The sequence below is a fragment of the Convolutriloba macropyga genome, chromosome 10 (assembly GCF_964194025.1).
Source record: "Convolutriloba macropyga chromosome 10, txConMacr16.3, whole genome shotgun sequence".
Lineage (NCBI taxonomy): Eukaryota > Metazoa > Xenacoelomorpha > Acoela > Convolutidae > Convolutriloba > Convolutriloba macropyga.
The window spans coordinates 4,392,347-4,412,228 of NC_134477.1; the positions used below are offsets into that span (position 1 = coordinate 4,392,347).

The 19,882-nt window shown below is 35.5% G+C and overlaps 1 protein-coding gene and 2 non-coding genes across 4 annotated transcripts in view; 1 reads left to right on the forward strand and 2 right to left on the reverse strand.

Annotated features, from left to right (window-relative positions):
• The window catches only part of LOC142348401 (xylosyltransferase sqv-6-like), a 108,947-nt gene that overhangs the window by 7,580 nt on the left and 81,485 nt on the right, over nucleotides 1-19,882 (forward strand). For both annotated transcript variants that reach the window (XM_075399741.1, XM_075399742.1), the window contains exons 2-8: nucleotides 1,850-2,024; nucleotides 5,843-6,067; nucleotides 8,533-8,684; nucleotides 9,601-9,806; nucleotides 10,370-10,528; nucleotides 13,706-13,853; nucleotides 16,096-16,296. In XM_075399741.1, coding sequence (XP_075255856.1) covers nucleotides 1,850-2,024; nucleotides 5,843-6,067; nucleotides 8,533-8,684; nucleotides 9,601-9,806; nucleotides 10,370-10,528; nucleotides 13,706-13,853; nucleotides 16,096-16,296 — 1,266 coding nt within the window. The remainder of the gene's footprint in view (nucleotides 1-1,849; nucleotides 2,025-5,842; nucleotides 6,068-8,532; nucleotides 8,685-9,600; nucleotides 9,807-10,369; nucleotides 10,529-13,705; nucleotides 13,854-16,095; nucleotides 16,297-19,882) is intronic.
• Trnas-gcu (transfer RNA serine (anticodon GCU)) lies at nucleotides 12,888-12,969 on the reverse strand. Its single transcript has one exon. It is a non-coding gene; the product is annotated as a tRNA-Ser (tRNA).
• Nucleotides 13,331-13,412, reverse strand: Trnas-gcu (transfer RNA serine (anticodon GCU)). Its single transcript has one exon. It is a non-coding gene; the product is annotated as a tRNA-Ser (tRNA).

A 19,882-nucleotide genomic window follows, 5' to 3' on the forward strand; every position in this document is an offset into this window, starting at 1 on the left:
CGCGCGATAATTCTGATTTCGGATCTATTTTTTTACAAAAACGAAGTTCTCACAACAGAAAAAAGTTGCAGATATCTTGGTATTCAAATTGACAGGAATCTTAGTTTCGATGAGCAGCTGAATAAAACCTTAAAAAAGATGGCTCATGCTATAAGATCAATTTACTTAGGACATCAAATTCCCCTGAACGCGCGCATTATTCTAAAATCACTTGTGCTTTCACATTTATGATTTTTGGCAGTCTTTTTTCAAAATTTTATCTGCAAAAAACCTAAAACGCCTCAACCGACAGATTAACTGGGTTATAAAGGTGTGCTTTCTACGCAAAAAGTATGACAAAGCGAGAGATCTGCTAATCCAGACAAAGACCCTACCAGCTGAGCTAATAATAGCAAAAATGTCGCTAATCAAATTTCATTATGATATAGCCAGGCCAAAAAATTCTGAAAATTCTCAGGGGTATCTGAATCTTCATCAAAATACTCCAACAAAACAATTCAAAATTAGACAGAATGCCAGAACCTGCTTTGGAATGAATTGGATCGTTCGTCAATGCGTACAAAAATGGAATAAGTTACCACAGTGGCCTCGGTTGGCAAAAAATGGAAAAGTTTTTAAGAAAACGTTAAATGATTTCTTGCTCTCACAACATGAAAAATTCCTTTGAATAGTAACGTAGGAGCTTTTAAAAGTTATTTTTATTTTTAGGAAGAAAACAATGGGAAGAAAATTTTATAATGTGATTCTCTAAGAAATTTGTTGATGCTTATTACTTTATTTCGTTTGAAGGATTTGAAGTATTTTTTTGTTTCAAGTGTTTTTAACAGTATGGTTATAATTTTAATTTACTTGTTGCAAAAAAAGTATTCTGCATTCTTCTGAATCAGAATATAATTCAGAATGAATCACTGAATTAGCTCTGAATCAGACAAATTCAGTGCAAAATGTCAACTGAATTTGACTCTGATTCAGTACTGAATTCGGCCGAGAGTTAGATACGGGAACGCTTAAGTAAAATCCATAGAACCATTAAAAATTATTTTGAAAATTAATATTTTCGCAGTTTTGGAATGTTATTTCGACTGATGTCGCTTTACAGAAGATTCGTTCTTGATAGTGAGTTCTCTGATTAAATCTGAATTTGAAGTTCATCTGCTTCTGTTGCTCTTTACGTTATTTCTCTATTTAGGTTTGTATTTTTCTTATCACTCTTTTCTTCAGCATTAATTGCAGTTTTTTGGATCTATTTTGGTTCGACTCTAACGTTTCATGACTTCTTGGGTATATAACTTCTTGGATCTTTTCCATTTGTTCCCCTCCCCAGCCCCCCCCCCCAGTACGTTATACAGAGCACGTGCATGTGTTACAGTACGTTGCAGAGCACGTGCCATTATATAGTAAATAATTACTGTGATATGACGCGTGCGTGTAAGAAATGCAAATAATTTTCGCTCACTAAGCTTGGGGGGGGGGGGGCACAAATAGAAAAAAATCCATCTTATTTTTCTCCACGAGCACATGTTTTGATTTTTTGTGTAATAGCAGAATCTGAATCCTGAAGCATGAACGCAACTTCGTTTTTATTAGTATTTCTTATTCGATCTTTGTCGTGGGAGGGATCTAAATACCCCCCCCCCCTCCATTCATGCCCCTCATGTGTTGTTATATCGCCGGTTACGATTTAATATATACGAACGTGTCTGTGCGTGGCGAGGGGGTTGGGGTGGTGTTAAAATTGCTTGTAATACCCACAAAACCGAGAGAGGAAACAGAAAAGATCCAATTTTGATTTTCCTTTTTAAAACTTATTTTGGTTCTATTTTGGACGTGATTTGTTTGTTTTGTGCAGCTTTGGGAGATGCGTGCAACTTATCCTCTTTTGAAAGCTGCAATTGAGCAGTTGGAGAAAAATCAAGTGAAGTATGAGCCATTGCCAAGCAAATTACCAGAGCCAGACTCAGTGAGACAGCTGGAGAACCCAGAGATGACCAGGTTCTACGGAAAAATCATCGACCAAGCAATGAGTGAGATTAACTGCGTTCTCAGGAACCAAAGTTTTATTATTCCGAAGACTTAACTAAAAGTGCACTTGAATCAAAATGCTCAGTTCAAATTACTATTAGCAGTTGTTAGTAGCCAGAACCCAGACAGCCCACTTGCAACCAAAACCCAAAACTGAAAATAAATTGAGATGTTTTTCTTCTACGCAGTTTTAAAAACATAGCTGGTTAGATTATATCTTGACTTATCAAATCTTATGCAAATCAAAATGTCTTGTAAAAACCTTTCAGCAAAAAAAGCAATCAGTGATTTTCTTCGTTGTAAAAAAGAAAAAAGATATTTTTTTTGTCGATGACTATGATCTAGCACATATGTATTTTGGTTAATTTTTGTGAGCTAAACTTAAGTTTGTCCAAGCCATGAGCACTAAAGGTGACGATTAAAAATTTTATTAAAACAGAAAAATACGAAGATTCGGAAAAAATTTCAAAAATTATTATCTCGACTTTATACCACGAGAACGGCGATAGGAAATATTTATAGAGTGATAATAGTGATCATAACAATCTTCAGTGTAACATGGTTACAAAAGGCAAATTTTTTTAATCCTTTGGCAAAAAAACAAATGAAAAATTATGGTTTTCAGGATAAATTTAAAATTTATTTTTCTTGCATTTATTACCCCAGGCGTAGTGAGGCAGTAAAACCATTTTTTTAAAAGTGAGATTTTTAGGTCTAATAGATATGGAGACGCAATCAGAAAAGTGCTTATTTTTTGTAATATCTGTGAAAATGATTGAAAACGATTAAAAACTAATATGTAAATGTTTTTAAAGGACAAAACATCGAAAATTATGAGCTGCCTTCCATATCTCAAATTGTTTTGGCGAGCGATGATTGACCGGAGCAGTTTTCCGGTATACTAGTTAAAAATAACCATTATGAGGTAAATTTTTAAGTGTTTTCCTGCTTATTATAGCCGTGAAGCTGTAAGCTGAGCGGAGATATATTGCGGTACTTTCTGGTTTTTTTCGTCATTTGATGCTTTTTGTTTATTTCTGTATGCTCAGAACATTCTGTCGCTTCACGTTTTCAGTCACTTTTTCACGCTTGGTTCTTGTTTTTTTGTGTGACCTAAATTTCGTGCATTCATAAAGTATGTCTGTTACTAAAACAAAATCCAATGTAAGATGAAGTGAACAAGGGGACTGGTCAAGGGACCTTTTTTCTCAAAAAGAAAATATCTTAAAAACTTTTTATGGAGCAGAAACAGACAACTAACAATCTTTGCACCGTTAGCCACCTAAATGTAAACTTTCTGTAGTTAGGTTCTAAGAAAGTATTCAGGATACCCCCAACAAGCGAAGATGTTTACCCTCTATTACGGCATTTGTTTTAGGCTGCATTTGTGATAGCTGAGTTAAGTTTTTGGCCCTCTCATGTTTTTCAAGAGTTTTCAACTTCGTTGGTTGTTGTATTTTGTTGTTCAAACTAATTTTATCTTACTCATTTATACGATTTTGAGTGATGATTGAATTCCTCGAAGCAAATTTTAAGCAATTATTGTGCCATTGTGCTAATTTTTTGTTTGACCGATTTGATATCTCGGTTAAATTTTTTGCCGTTGCCCGATAAAAATTGTAGCCTAAATTTTGCTGATGTTATTCAACTCTTTCCCAATTCCAAGCATCTGCTATCAATTAAAGAAAATTTGCCATAAAATTTTATAAAATGTGCACCAAAAGCGATTTTTTTAAATTCATTTTAAATCTTTTCAGCGGTCTATAAAAACCTTTATTCATAGAATTTGGAGCCATCAATTGTTCTAGAATTTCATTAGTGAGTTTTGTTTTTTAAACATTTGATAAGCTGATAATGAAAGAGGGCATTAAGCCACAGCCCAGCTTTCTTGAAGCTCTACTTGTTGCTACGAAGCACAGCGCACCAATTTTGTTGGAGAGTTTAAAGTTCATGATACAACTTGAGCATAGTGTTAATCCGTTTTATATGTAGCTTTCATAATACTGCGATGGCAATTTTGTCTACATTGCTTGTTTTTAATAGCTTTAAAACGAAGTTTGAAGCAATTATTGTAAACGAGCTTGTTTTTAAGCAGAATTTTGGCTTGAAGTTTTTTCGCTTTTGTTCTAGAACATTCTTTGACCTCCTGAGTGGTTTTTTCACACTCTAGTTCTGCATTTTGAGTGATCCAGTTTGTTTTCGTTCTGATATAAAGTTCTTTGCTTAAAGCGATTTTTAGCGAATAGAAATCAATGGCATTGTAGCCGAATTGGTAAGATGTCGGGCAACCACCCTAGAAGCTCGGGTACGAGCCCGAGTAGGGTAGATTTTTTTGCACCTCTAAGCTTCACTATTGTCGGTTGATGTTTCATAAAATGTTATTGTATGGAAATAAGTATTATTGTTTTTTTTGTCAATAACATATATACCACAGTTTAATCTTATGTATTAAATACGACAATTTATAAGGTACCATACCAAGCGAAAGGCGAAAACGCATGTCTAAGATGCCTCCGAAGAGCTTGTTTAAGAGCTCTAGCAGAAGATGTTTAAGAGCTCTCAAGCATGGTTAAAAGGACAGATCACGAGAGGTCAATGACCGGAAGCTGCTATCTTAAAACGGCTATTTCCGAAGAAGCGCAGATTGAGGAAGAGTCATTGGCCGAAATGCTGAATTAATCAAGGGCCGAAAAACGCAGATGCCTGAGGGTTCCTTCGCCGAGAAAAAAAGGATGCAAGTAAAGTCAGCGGCCAAAAAAATTGTATAAATTAGGAATTTATGCTGAGAGTAGTTTCTAAAGAAAATTCTGATGGAAAACTATTCTTTTGAAGCAAGGATTTTTTTCTCCTCGCTTCTCTCTATTCATAGCTGCAACAACGATAGCTGAGTGGAGCTATAATTGGCCTTTACTTCATTTTTTAAATTTTCTCGACAATGTGCCGACCACATGAGGTTACACTCCTCTTTTTTTCGGCTTTTGGGAATTAGGTTTTGTTGGCTTAGGGAGTTTTACGATCTTTTGCTCATGATCCCCTGATTTATTGTTAAATTGCTTTCCAAGGATTTTTTCATGCAATGATTTTGCTTGACGGATCTTGATTTTCGATATACTTGTTTGTCTTTGATTTCTCGATTGTTGCGAGATCTAAATTGTGCTCTCATGCAGTTTTTTTTATCGCTCAAAACAGGAAAGTGTCGTAAGAATTGCACCAAGTTTTGGGTTGTTTATAGGAGGTTGTGATATTACTTTAAGCTGCTCGGAGAGGTTTATAGCTTACAGCAACGGCAGGTTGCCCTTACTTTATTCCGAGGTTATTTCTTCGGATGTTTGTCGGCTGTTTCATTGTCGTCAGAACAGAACACATTAAACTTCTAATTATATACCGAATTAGCTATTTTGTGGAATGAGCACATTTGTTCTTGCAGAGGTTTGTGAGTTTTAAATAAAGTTTATTTAGCTTGCTGTTACGAACCTGCTAGTTTATAATGAAATGCAATCTTGTATTTCTGGCTTATTTTGTTTTTGTCAGTATTTAGTACCCTTTATCATTTGTGAGGTTAATTTATAATCTGGAGACTGGAAGCACTATATTTACGGTATGGCACTGGAATGTTTTCTGGCAATCTTCTGCCAGCTATATTTTTATTGCATAGCCCGTTACTCAATGTGTTTAATGTGACCTTCGGTGTGTTGTGTGACTAATTTAGGCTATGGTACCAAAGAGCTGCGTACACCTGAAGATTTTTGAACGCTTAATAAAGATTAAATTCAATTTTAAAATGAGTTTTCTATTAACAGTCCTATTTAATCGTTTTTAGAGATCAAAGATGATCGTCTAAATGAATACTTGGAAGATTGTAATTTACTGAGATCAGACAGAGGACACAATGGAGCATTCTTCTCAGCAATAGACAGAGCCAAGACACCCCAGTGTAAAAAGGAGTTGGGAGTTGTGGGGTGTAATATCAAGAAGATGTCACTCTACCCCACCCACATGAACTTCCTGCCTACTTACTGTCGGTTGGACAGGGACACACGATTGAGTAAGTTGAGAAGCAAGGAAAAAATTCCGTCCAATGAGAGCCCGAAGCCTAGTGCAAGCTATATCAGTGATGGATCATGGTATTTTCATTATGGATTTTCTACTTGCAAGTGGTTCTGATCATGGCATTTATCCTTCTGTGTATTATTAGTTATTAGATTAAAACTCTCATAACTTTATCTCACCCAATGAGAGGTGAGATTGATCGAATTTCTTTGTAGCAAAGTAACAAAAAAAAAGAAAGCGCTGTTAATTTGGGCATCTAATCGAGGATCAACCTATTAGTTTCAAAATATTTCTAATCAACCTTTATTGCATCAAACTAAGATTGGCTTAATTAAATTGTTTCCCAAAAAAGGGGTGAAAATTTTCCTCCGGGAGAGCGGATTAAACTACTTTATAACAATGCAGAAATTTGGTTTCCCTGTAGTATCACCCACTGAGCGGGAAGACTGAATTTAACTACCAAACTACAAGTTCAGTGTGGTCATGAAGATTAAACTGTAACATTGAAAACCCGATTGTGTGGATTACAATTCCAAGATGTGTTTCGACGACAATCAGATCTGTTGATGATTTGAACTGATTATAACTTTGCGATTAACTAAGATTCCATAAAGAGATGTCTAAGATTAACTAAGATTCCATAAAGAGATGTCTAAGATTAACTAAGATTGCGTAAAGAGATGTCTAAGATTAACTAAGATTCCATAAAGAGATGTCTAAGATTAACTATGATTCCATAAAGAGATGTCTAAGATTAACTAAGATTCCATAAAGAGATGTCTAAGATTAACTAAGATTCCATAAAGAGATGTCTAAGATTAACTAAGATTCCATACAGAGATGTCTAAGATTAACTAAGATTCCATAAAGAGATGTCTAACATTAACTAAGATTCCATAAAGAGATGTGTAAGATTAACTAAGATTCCATAAAGAGATGTCTAAAATTAACTAAGATTCCATAAAGAGATGTCTAAGACTAACTAAGATTCCATAAAGAGATGTCTAAGATTAACTAAGATTCCATACAGAGATGTCTAAGATTAGCTAAGATTCCACAAAGAGATGTCTAAGATTAACTAAGATTCCATAAAGAGATGTCTTAGATTAACTAAGATTCCATAAAGAGATGTCTAAGATTAACTAAGATTCCATAAAGAGATGTCTAAGATTAACTAAGATTCCATAAAGAGATGTCTAAGATTAACTAAGATTCCATAAAGAGATGTCTAAGATTAACTAAGATTCCATAAAGAGATGTCTAAGATTAATTAAGATTCCATAAAGAGATGTCTAAGATTAACTAAGATTCCATAAAGAGATGTCTAAGATTAAATAAGATTCCATAAAGAGATGTCTAAGATTAACTAAGATTCCATAAAGAGATGTCTAAGATTAACTAAGATTCCATAAAGAGATGTCTAAGATTAACTAAGATTCCATAAAGAGATGTCTAAGATTAACTAAGATTCCATCAAGAGATGTCTAATATTAACTAAGATTCCATACAGAGATGTCTAAGATTAACTAAGATTCCATAGAGAGATGTCTAAGATTAACTAAGATTCCATAAAGAGATGTCTAAGATTAACTAAGATTCCATACAGAGATGTCTAAGATTAACTAAGATTCCATAAAGAGATGTCTAATATTAACTAAGATTCCATAAAGAGATGTCTAAGATTAACTAAGATTCCATAAAGAGATGTCTAAGATTAACTAAGATTCCATAAAGAGATGTCTAAGATTAGCTAAGATTCCATAAAGAGATGTCTAAGATTAACTAGGATTCCATAAAGAGATGTCTAAGATTAACTAAGATTCCATACAGAGATGTCTAAGATTAACTAAGATTCCTTAAAGAGATGTCTAAGATTAACTAAGATTCCATAAAGAGATGTCTAAGATTAACTAAGATTCCATAAAGAAATGTCTAAGATTAACTAAGAATCCATAAAGAGATGTCTAAGCTTAACTAAGATTCCATAAAGAGATGTCTAAGATTAACTAAGATTCCATAAAGAGATGTCTAAGATTAACTAAGATTCCATACAGAGATGTCTAAGATTAACTTAAGATTCCATAAAGAGATGTCTAAGATTAACTAAGATTCCATAAAGAGATGTCTAAGATTAACTAAGATTCCATAAAGAGATGTCTAAGATTAACTAAGATTCCATAAAGAGATGTCTAAGATTAACTAAGATTCCATACAGAGATGTCTAACTAAGGAAATTATTTATTGATGTATTTATAACTTAATGCACCTTTCTGTGCTCAACAGGGGATTACAGAAAGACTAATACTTATGCAAACTGTTGATCTTGGAAGCAAGGTTGAATTAACTTGGAATCCCACAGAAAAAAAAACAAATGAAACTGTATAGAACTGAGACCATTATATGAACTAAATCGGCGCAATTCCCTTGTTTATTTTTTCAGAGCTGGTTGTTTCTTTTCAGCACCTCTGAAGTTACCCCGAGAGTTTGGTTTCTCGTCTGAAGTGTTCATCGTGTTTCTGTTGCAACTGGCTGGCAGATCAGAGAGACAAGTGGAGAGACTACTCAGGACTATCTACTCACCTAATCACGGATACCTCTTGCATGTTGACACTGTGAGTTGATCGTAGCTTCATTTGCACAAGCATCCTCACCACCCAATGAGTGGGTTAAAGACTGTTCATTATATACTCTTTTAAAGCTTGTAATCTCACCCAACGAGAGGGGAGATCATCAAAGATTGTAACTTCCTGAGTTGATCGTAACTTCATCGGGGAAATTTTCATCCAGAGCAAAGCATGCACTTTGCTATTCCGTATAAAACTTTCTCATTATGTTGGTAGTAAGCTCCCTTTTTTTGCTGTATATATTTTGCATATTTTCATTGCTGATATCTCATAATTTTAATTTACTCGATATTGCAATTTTAATTAGTGTATGATTTTTAAAAATAACTAAGTTTTCTGATTTCAAGTTGAAACCGTACAGTTTCTGCGGTCATATAATTTGTGTTCAAGAGAAATCAAGTTTTTTCTGAAGATTTGATGGTTTATGTATGATTGATGTGCAGATGTATAAATTGCGAGACTCTAATGATGCCACTGAGAAATCTGGCACTAATCGAGAACCGATAAATGGTTTGAGATGTATATCAGATTTTTGAAGTGAGTGTAACAGAGTCACCCAACCTTGCTGGAAACACAAATTGCTTTGAAATCTTGCGCTGTTCATAAAAATCTGACATTTTGGAATGATCTCGCACTCTAGAGATCTGGCCTTTTAAAACTTGCACATGCATGCTTCAGTGTAACCCACAAATTTTAAATTTTCGCATGAGCGTTTTGTTCTAGAAGATTCTTCCGATTTCAATTCTCGAGTGACATTTTCACACTTGACTTCTTGATTTTTGCTTGGCACCCCCCCCCCCTCTTAATTAAATTTCCCAGCTTGTTCGAGAGCTATTTGTCCGACGTTTTTCGGTTAATCTTTCAATATAGCTTCCGCTACTCAGTTCGAAAAGGGACTGTTTAGGACTCTGAATACATGCACACATATCTAACGCAGTTGACGGCTAGATTCGGAGGGGGTAATATCCACCTGATGAAGGCAAGGTTCCAGACACTCTGGGGTTCCAGTCACTTGATGTTGATGCAGTTGGCTGGGTACAGAGAAGCCATGGAAAAGTGGCCACAAGTGGACTTCGTCATCAACCTCAGCGAATCTGATGTTCCTATTAGGTCAGTAGTTATCGAACATGAGTAATTATGAATTTCGGATCTATTCTATTTTGCTCCCCCTCCTCCTCCCCCCCCCAGATTAGTGAGCATAAATCTTTGATGACCCCCAGGCGCACGTGCTATTTTCTTACATAGTAACGTGCTATATAGCATCATATAATTTGTAAGTGGGGGTCACAAAAAACACTGGGGGGGGGGACAGAATAGATCCTGAATTTCCATATGACTGGTGGTTTTTTAAGGGGAGGGGTAGGGGTTAGGATCCCCCTTCTAAGACCTTTTTAAACCTCTGAATCACTTTTTTTCAAAGAGCGAATCTTTCTGGTGTTCTCCTCAGAAAGAAACATTTGAATTGAATAGCTAGCTATTACGTGAAAAAAAAAACTTCATTCGATTGGGTAAAATAATATAAGATAAAATTTCATGTGGATTTGAGCGAAATTTTCATGAATAATGGAGAAAGAATTAACGAATTAAAATGTCAGCTGAACACGGAATGGCTTTTTTATGGCCTAATCTAATTTTTTTAATTAAAATTAGTCCTAATTTTTTTGTTCACGCAGGCCAATCAAGGAGATGGAACAGATGCTGTCAGTGAACAAAGGGATGTCTTTCATCACAGGCAGTCACAATATAGGAAGAGGGAAGTTTATGAAGAGACAGGGAGTTAATCAGACATTCTACCAGTGTGACGGACACATGTTCAGAATATCCACGCGCAGGTTTGTGATTGATCAATTTCACTATTCTTAAAACAGGTGCAACACTTCACTTGGAATCATGGGGGGGGGGGGGGGGGGTACACATACATGTACATATCAATGCAAGACGCCTTGTCGTTCGATCTGTCAAAACAGAAGGGTTCTTCAAAATTTCCCAATTTGCCCAATTAAAATAACAATTTTTTGTGCAGTTTCATTGAAGGTAAATTATAGCGTCAAAAAAGGGGAAAATGGAGCTACCAAGTTATCTGGCAAAGTATTTGTCGGTGCTGATTAGTATTGGAGTGATGCTATAAATTAGTATTGCTATAAATTGTTCACGCCAGGTTGATATTTGAAGTGAAATGTATTTATTGAATTTAAGCACGCCAAAACAGGAAAGGGAGGAAAAGAGCGAGTGGCTTTACGGGGTGAAATCTTTTCCAATCTAATTTTAAAATTGAATGAAAAACAGAATACAGCAATTCGTTTTCTTGGTCGTCGTTTTTTATTGCGATCTTCTATTTGATTTCTGATTTCACTCTTCTTTCGAATTTTTATCGGTTTCTAAATGTTTCTAAATTCGAAGTTCATTGACGATCATCTTGAAGTCTAATTTTTCCACTTCGTCAATTCAATAACCCTTAATTTGTGCAATACTTGTGGTGATATGTTTTGCTTCGTCGTATCCTCCGCGTTTTCGATTTACATTCAGGTCGCCAACCTCGAAGCTTAATCTTTAAATTGTTCTCGAACGAAGATTGAAGCAATTATTGTAAACGTGTGTTTTTTTTACGCAAAATTGTTGCTTGACCATTTTTGCGCTTTGTTCTAGAACATTCTTTGACTTCTCAAGTGACTTTTTCACGCTTCTCTTCATTTTCGAGAGATCTCGATGCGCGCTTACTCCGAAGTAAAAATTGCTACTAAAGTAAAAGTGATTGTAGCAGAGGAGATCACAAGGGACTCATAGCCAATAGCTGAAGGCTTCTGTCGAGGGATTCATAGCCGATAGCTGGATAGCTAAATGCTGCGGTCGAGGGCTCCGGAGGTCGAAATTTCAAATTTCACATTGGTTAGATGATTTTGCACCTATAAACAAAAATTTATCTAGGCAAATGCCCTAGAATTAAATTGCCCCGCCTGTCGTCCGAGATCAATCTGGCTGTCGTTAGTCGGTTTATGTCTTAGCTAATTGAATGCCAGTTTTAAGCTGAATTGCGTGATGGCTTGATCATAGTGCTCTAAACTGTGCCACTCTAAACTGTTATAATGAAGTATTTCGGCCAAAATCAAATCAGTAGTTTTAATTTCTCCCAAAGAAAGTTTAACACTTTTGAGTTTGTTAGATAGACATTATATTTTGCATCAGCAATTCCACCGATTTTATCTTTTTCTATCTATATTCCACGGAAAAATAGTTCTCCTTTGGTAATATCACGGCCTCTGTATCGTAGTAATGGATTTTTTAATTTAGCCTTCTTGTGTGTGTTTTGAATTTTTTGGCAGATGATTACTCTTAGTTCGATTTTCCAAAAGTAGTGCAGTTTTGACTACTGTCAGCATTTATAATAGACATAGGAGTTGCTGCCCCGGAGTTGACCGACTACCGTTTCCGTTTTAGGGGAGAGGTTTTCTTTTATTTGTCTTTTTTTTTAAAAAAAGTTACGAGCCGGTAGTAAAAAGTTATTTTTTTTTCATGTTGAGACTTTTATTTCTGCCTGTGTCATCTTTTTTCCTATCTAAAAATGAGAGTTAAATGAAATTATTCTATTCGTTTAAACTTGATTTTTAAAATCCATTTTTGTCTTGTCATGTTCCTTTTTTTCTCAGAAACAGGTTTTTGTTGTCTCAAAAATAATTACAGATAGCCGAAGCTATTTTCGTTTTTTAAAAAAATACTCAAAGTCAGGTACCTGTCAGGCGCTCATGAACTTTGGAATTTGGTATATAAATGGCCTAAAAGACATGCTGTATTTTCTCAATAGTTGAATAATAAATTGGTTTTTTTTGGTTTGAGCGTATGTACTACACTCTAGACCTCGGAAAGATTTTTGCTTTTAACTTTTCTCAATTAACTTTGTGTGAAGTCTTAGCGAACTAAAACTTAAATCTATAATTTTCAAACTTTTAATAATTTTGTAAAAAAAAAAGTTTATACACGTTTAACAACCCAATTGTGGTATTAGGTAACTCCATATACTGCTAAAGAATTGAAGCTTAGAGGACACGAACTTACTATCTGCAGAACCGCGGCCAGGTAAGCTACTGTTGCACAAAAGCTCTGCTGAAGTAGCAACTTTGGTAGCTTGATATACCACAAGCTGGGTCATTACACACGCCTATGTAAATTTGCTGGAATAAAAAAAATCGAAAAATTCGACAGGGATGGGATTCGAACCCACGCACGGAGACCGTATTGGATTAGCAGTCCAACGCCTTAACCACTCGGCCACCCTGTCTGCAAACCTTAGGCAGAACTAATTATTAATGTTTTTTTGTTACTCTTTGTTTTTCGAGTTGATAGTTTTACGACCAGCGTTGTCTTTTTACGAATGTTAAGATGTTTTTTGAAAATGTTTGCTTTCTTTCCAACGTAGCAGTCCAACGCCTTAACCACTCGGCCGCCTTGTCTATAAAACGTTAGAAGGACTAATTATCCCTTTTTATTTTCAACCAATTTTTCTTGTGTCTTTTTTGAGTTGAGACTTTGTTTGATGACAATTTCGGATGTTTTGTCTGCTATCCATTCTGCAAACTTTAAAAAATGATTTGTTTAAAGAGCTCTCAATAACTTGCTTTACTTAACAAAGCATGAAAAGTCGACAGGGATGGGATTCGAACCCACGCACGGAGACCGTATTGGATTAGCAGTCCAACGCCTTAACCACTCGGCCACCCTGTCTGAGGTTTGTCGATGAGCGAACAGTCAAATTCTCATGAGATGCATTGAGGCTTTCATAATTTGGATGTATTCTGTTTCAGTCCCCCAGTGTTTTTTATGACCCCCAGTTACAAATTATATGTTGTTATATAGCACGTTACTATGTGAGAAAATAGCACGTGCGCCTGGGGGTAATGAAAAATTTATGCTCACTAAGCTTGGGGGGGGGGGGGGAATAGATCCCGTAATTTTAAATGCAAAAAGTTTTCGGCGGTTATAATCAATTTCCTAGATGATGTGCCAAAACTGTTTAGGACTCCACGTGGAGTGGACTTTGGGGGCGGTAGTGATTGGTTCGTGATGGCGAGAAACTTCATCGAGTACCTGGTGAATACTCCCGCAGATGACAAACTCATGGATCCACTCAGTCGCTTCTACTCCTTCTCACTGCTACCCTCTGAGGTATGTCTGGCTTAGATTCCATCAGTTTTAAATTCTCTTTTCTCGGATTTTTTCGTTTGTGCCCCCCGGGCTTAGTGGGAGTATATATTTGCAACCCCCAGACACACGTGCTATTTGTTTACATAATAGTTTACTATGTAATGGCACGTGCTCTGTAACTGGGGGGGGGGGGGGGGGGGGGTGGCACAAAGGGAAAAGATCCCTTGCCGGTCCTTGATTCTGGCGTGATGGTGCTCCCCACAAACATTGGGAAACAAAATCTTTATTTGCGATTGTTGCATAGTTATTAATTGCTCTTGAACGAAATTCATAGCAATTATTGTAAACGTGTGTGTCTTTTTTATGCAAAATTTTTGCTTGACAATTTTGACTTTTTGGAGTGACTGTTACGCCCTTGACTTTTTGCGTTTCGTGTGATCTAAAATTCGCTCTCAATCACTATTTCAAGCAGCTCAACGCAATTGGTGGCAATTTAATACTTAAAGTCAAATGAAAAGTGCACCGAAACTGATGCCATTTTTTTTACTTTAAATCTGAATAGTGGTATATGTTAACCCCTATTGTGGTTATTTGAAGCCCACTATTGAACTTCTTAGTCCCATTTAGGCTCCCTCTTCCCCTCCCCCCCACGACTGAAGCAGGCTACAGTTCATTTAGAGCTCCCACCAGTCGTTCGAGAGCGATTCTTCCGACGTTTAGTCGGTTATGTTTGAAATGTAGCTGACAATGAAAGAGGTTCTAAATGCTCTTGTTTTATGCCTTTGAGCTCTTGTTTTAAGCAATTGATAGAACTCTTGGATCTATTCTGAACCCCCCCCCCCCTATCTCCCGTGTTTTTTAATAATCCCCCATTAATTTTTCAAGTCCCCCCCGTGTTTTTATGCACCCACTTGTAATTTATGTATTTTTAATAGCCGTGTCCTCAATTCCAGGCGGCTATTATAGCGCTCCTAAATTTTTTTTACAGTTCAAAGAATTTGAATTGTATTGGGGCGCTGTCTTTTCTTTAAGATCTGTTCACACATTTTCATAATTTTTGAAGTCAAATTGGAGTGGTGATTTCGCTCACGCCGAAACAGGAAGTGGAGCGAAAAAGCGAGTGGTTTTGCGGCGTGAATTTTTTTGCTCTAATTCTTAAAGTAGATTGAGAAAACGGTGTTTGAACAAAAATTCGCTTTCTCGCTAGTGGTTTTTTGTTCACATGCGGCAATTTCACTTTGATTTTTACTTTTTTCGGTTTTTTGGATGGGATTTTTGGGTCTTTCCCATTATAGCCCCCCCCCCCCAGCTTAGTGGTCAGATAACCTATAGCCCCCCAATCATTGTAAATATACCATAATGGGGGGCTATATTTTCATGGGGGGGGGGGGGGGGGCTATAATGGGAAAGACCCAGATTTTTTCCTAAATGGGTTTTCCAATCCATTCATAGTCCCTTCTAGGTCTAGTTTTCTGTTTAGTCAATGAAAATTCTTTGAATTGCACGTCAGGACTTGTCCTGCTATGTTTTTTTTTACTTCGTCTAACAGATTTTTGTTTTGTCTTACCCTGACTTCTTGGAATTGACTTTTTCAATGACTTACCTCTCTCAGAAAAATGACTTCTGATTTCACTTATGGAACTTTAAATTTTATGAACATTTCGAGCCAAACATATATGCCCTAATTCTTGATTATTAGTCTTGAGTTTTTGATTTCGAATATTAATTTTGGGATCTTCTCCGTTTGTGCCCCCAGTAAGTTATGCGCCCCCCAGTTACAGAGCAAGTGCCATTACAGTAAGTCCTTGTGTAAAAAATATTGCACGTGCATCTGAGGGGGGTGCAAATAATAAGCGCCCACTAAGCTGAGGGGGCAAAAACGGAAAATATCCTAATTTTAAAAAGCCCTATTAGGGCTTTCTCCTTATAGAGCTTGTGTCTCAAAAATGACAGTCCAAAGCTAACCCAAAAAGTCTAGTGGTCTATTAAAGGACTGGTGGTCGATCTGTCTATTTAATCACTTTAGTTGTTTCAATTCATGGAAGGCCCCAAGCGTCTATCGCGGCTATTTTCCGGCAATCTGCCGGCTATGTTGTAATATAGCACGTTACTATGCGAAAATATTGCGTAGTCCTGGGGTTGGCGTAAAAGTTATATGGTCATTAAGCTAGGGGCCGAGGCAGAATAGATCCGAACCCTCATAGTTTTACTTGAAAATAAAGACAGAATTCAGGGTTACCTTTCATCGTCATGATTGTTTCAGTCGTTTTTCTCGACGTTGGTGAAGATGTCGCCGTGGTGTAATCACGTTCGAAACACAGATCTCAAATTCGCCCATTGGGCTAACAAGACCGGATGTTCTTGTGCCGAGAAGTCATCTGTGGACTGGTGTGGATGTTCTCCTCTTGTCATCCGGAATGTATCGCGATTCTTATTCTACCATACTGATATTCTCAACTCAAGTGTAAGTCGACTTAGATTAGGGAACCTCTTATAACTGAGATTTATACACCCTGTTAATGGTATAATAACTATAGTGGTTAGCTGATTTTATTAATTCAATTGGAGCCGTATGCAAAAATACCCACACTTAATGAGATCACAGTTAATTGTAACTTGGGGTGAAGAACTCCAAGTTATCCATAATTATCAAATTACATTAAAAAACTCTTAAGATTCTGTTAAATTACACGTACAAATCAAACTCCAAAAACAGTATGCTCAAAAGTATAAATCAGACCTACAAAAATCAGAACAAAAAGCACATTGATGATGTTCAACCGAATCAGAGAGAGAAAATGGATCTATTCTGTTTTGCCCCCCCCCGTTGCAAATCATATGTTCTTATATAGCACGTTACTACGTAAAAAAATAGCACGTGCGCCTGGGGGCCTAAAAATAAGCTCAATAAGGTGGAGGGGGCAAAACAGAATAGATCCGAGAAAATTTATTCCCTTTCCTACGTAAGTTGCAAGTAAAGAGAGTACTAGCCAATGCTCACGAAATATGAGAAAACAGCTCAAAATATGCGAAAAAAACATTTTGCATTAAGAGGGTAGAAAATGTGCGTATGTACGTAGTGTTTTCTCATTTAAAAAACTCAGCTTGTTTTTAAGTGCTCTCGAGCGAAATTTGATGCAATCATTGTGGCCCTGTGTGTGTTTTTTCTATTCGTCAAAATTCTTGCTTGAACGTTTTAACCCTTGGACTGATTTTTTTGTCCGTGACATTGAATTTTCCATAACTAAACGAGTCCTTCCATTCAGTTTTAGGCAGCTGAACTCAACAAGGAGGCTCGTTAATGTGCGTTCGCACATGATGTTCCGAACCGAGCTCATCTACATTTTTGACTTAATTGTCAACCAAATGAAGACATAACAAAAATAGATGCTTGAGGTTAAAAATATTGTTACTAAACTTAACTAAAAATTGAATTACTTAGTGTCATGCCTCATTACAGCGCTCACGAGATCTGCCATTGAAAAGATTACGAGAAAAAACAAAACAACAAAATAAGCAAACACAAAATTTTACATAAATTTAGTTTTTCCTAACTATACAGCAGATGGATGTTTTCCTTAATGAGACTAGGTAACAATTCGACAAAGAGAGGAAAAAATGAGGTTGAAATAAAAAATCAATCAACATTTTTTAAACCAAATATTTTCAAAAATCTAGCTTATAACAAAATAATTCTTGATAAATTTACTAAAAAGTCATCATGAAATCAATGGAACCAGACTTTGGTTAGACTCAGTCATAGGAACGGACTAAAGACGCAGAAAATCTCAAAAAAATTACGAACAATTTGCAAAAACACTAATTATTATTGAAGCCATTAAATTAAAATCTTTAGCTTTTATCTGAACATTGTTTTTTTTCGGTTTTTATTTATACTAATTCAGCTTAAATTATACTGAAAGAATATATAAGTTCATTCGGGCCACATATGAAAATCATTGTGATCTGTTTTTACCTGAATGTGCTAAAAGAAGAGAAAAAGAAACACAAATACACCACTCATAAAAAACTGTAATGAAAGCGAATCTTGTCCACCAAACAAAACATCAGTTACAACATAATATCAGCAGACGTGTAAATTTTTGAAATTCAAGGAGTTGGATGGGACCTTTCAATGACAAGAATAAATTACAAATTGACGAAAAGAACAACAAAAACTGAAAAGTTTGAAAAATCTTTGAAAATGAATAATATAAACTTTAAGTCTATTTGCTATATACTAACGACTTTGAGTAACATCATTCGTTTAATCGATAATTACAAGTTTATGAGACCGGTCAGCATTTAACGGCTACCTAAAGTATAAAAAAAGGCAAAAACAGCAAATTCAAAAAAAAATTAAAACCGAGCAGGGTCAAAGCCATTAGAAAATAAAGTTTGCAGTAAAAATTTTTCTATTTTTAACATTAATTGTTCCACAGTAGTGGGATTGGTTTAATTGTTACAAAATTGCATGAAAAACAACAAATTTAAACACATATATGAAAACCACGAATTTTTTTTTTAGAAAACCACTAGTATGAAAGTCATTAAATTCAATAGCTTTTGATGGTATTAAATGAACACGCTAAGTTCTTCCTCGATGGGAAGGTAAGGATTTTTTTCATTCATAAGTTATCGATAACTCATCGCAATAGGTCGTATGGCAATGAAAAAATTTTCGAGACCACGAAATTTTTGAGAAAACCTATGGTATCAATGTCATAAAATTCAATAGCTTTCAACGGAATTTTATGCTTGGATGTGACGCTAATTTATGCTTGGATGTGATGACAAGGGTTGTTGTCATTTAAAAGTTATCAATGAGACGTTGTTTTCATATTCAAAGACTTGTTGTAATGTCTTTATTGATAACTTTTAAATGACAACAATCCTTGTCACATCTAAGCATAAATTAGCGTATTGAATGGCTTCCGTTGAATGCTATTGAATTTTATGACGTTTTTTTCATGGTTTTCTCAAAAATTTTGTGGTCTCGATAACAAATACAGACAAAAGCCAAAAAGTTTAGTGGAAATGTGCGAGAAGAAAGTGTCGAAGCCATTTAAACCATAAGTTTTTCTCTAAAAACGTTTTCTACGATCCATTGAACGTCTTCGCCACTGGGAACTCTCATTATTAGAATGATGTAATAAGATTTCAATTGGAACCAAAATGACGAAAAAAATATTAAAAAATTAAAGAATTATCAAAACTCGCGCATCGAAGTCAAAAAGTATTTTTAAAGACTTAAAAGCCATTAAATTCAATAGCTTTCAATGGAAGTCAACAAAGACTCTCAGCTATGCCACGGTGCGAGTACAAGTATGTGTTTCATGCATAGGTAATCAATGCATAGGCAATCAATAAGACATGACAATATGTATTATGATTATGAAAAGAAAAACAATTACATATAAAAACCAAAAATTCTCGTAAGTGCGAGAAGAAAGGCCATTTAAACCATAAAGTTTTTCTCTGAAAACTTTATTTTTGATTCATTGAAGGTCTTAGCTAAAACATTGGGGGCCATCATTATTAGCATAACGTGATAAGATTTCAAAAGGAACCAATAATACGAAATGTCCAAAAATTAAAAAAAAAATTGAAATCTTGTAGCATTGAAGTCATATAACCAAAAGTTAGAAAATAAAACCACTAAAGAGAATAATTTTGGTAGCAGTAGGAAGGAGGGGGCTCTTTTCATTACTGAGACTGACTTACAGTTCACAAAAATAAATTTATAATTAGTTGATGTTAAAAAAAATTTCGAAATTTTTTTTTAGTCTTAACAGCCATTAGCTGTCCACTCAAAGCACTAGATAGGTTCACTTAATGCTCATTACGAAACCTATTCCGCTGTTAGTCAACGATTTTATGCCATAGGATTCCAAAAATTAATAAGAAACCTCAAAAAGAGTCAAAATTTCGTTTAAAATTACGAAAACTGAGATACGAATTCAAAAAAAACATAAGCGATTCCTTGGGAACAATTTTTTTGTTCATTGAGCTTCATTTGACTGTAAATGAGGTTTGTCATTCACGGAACC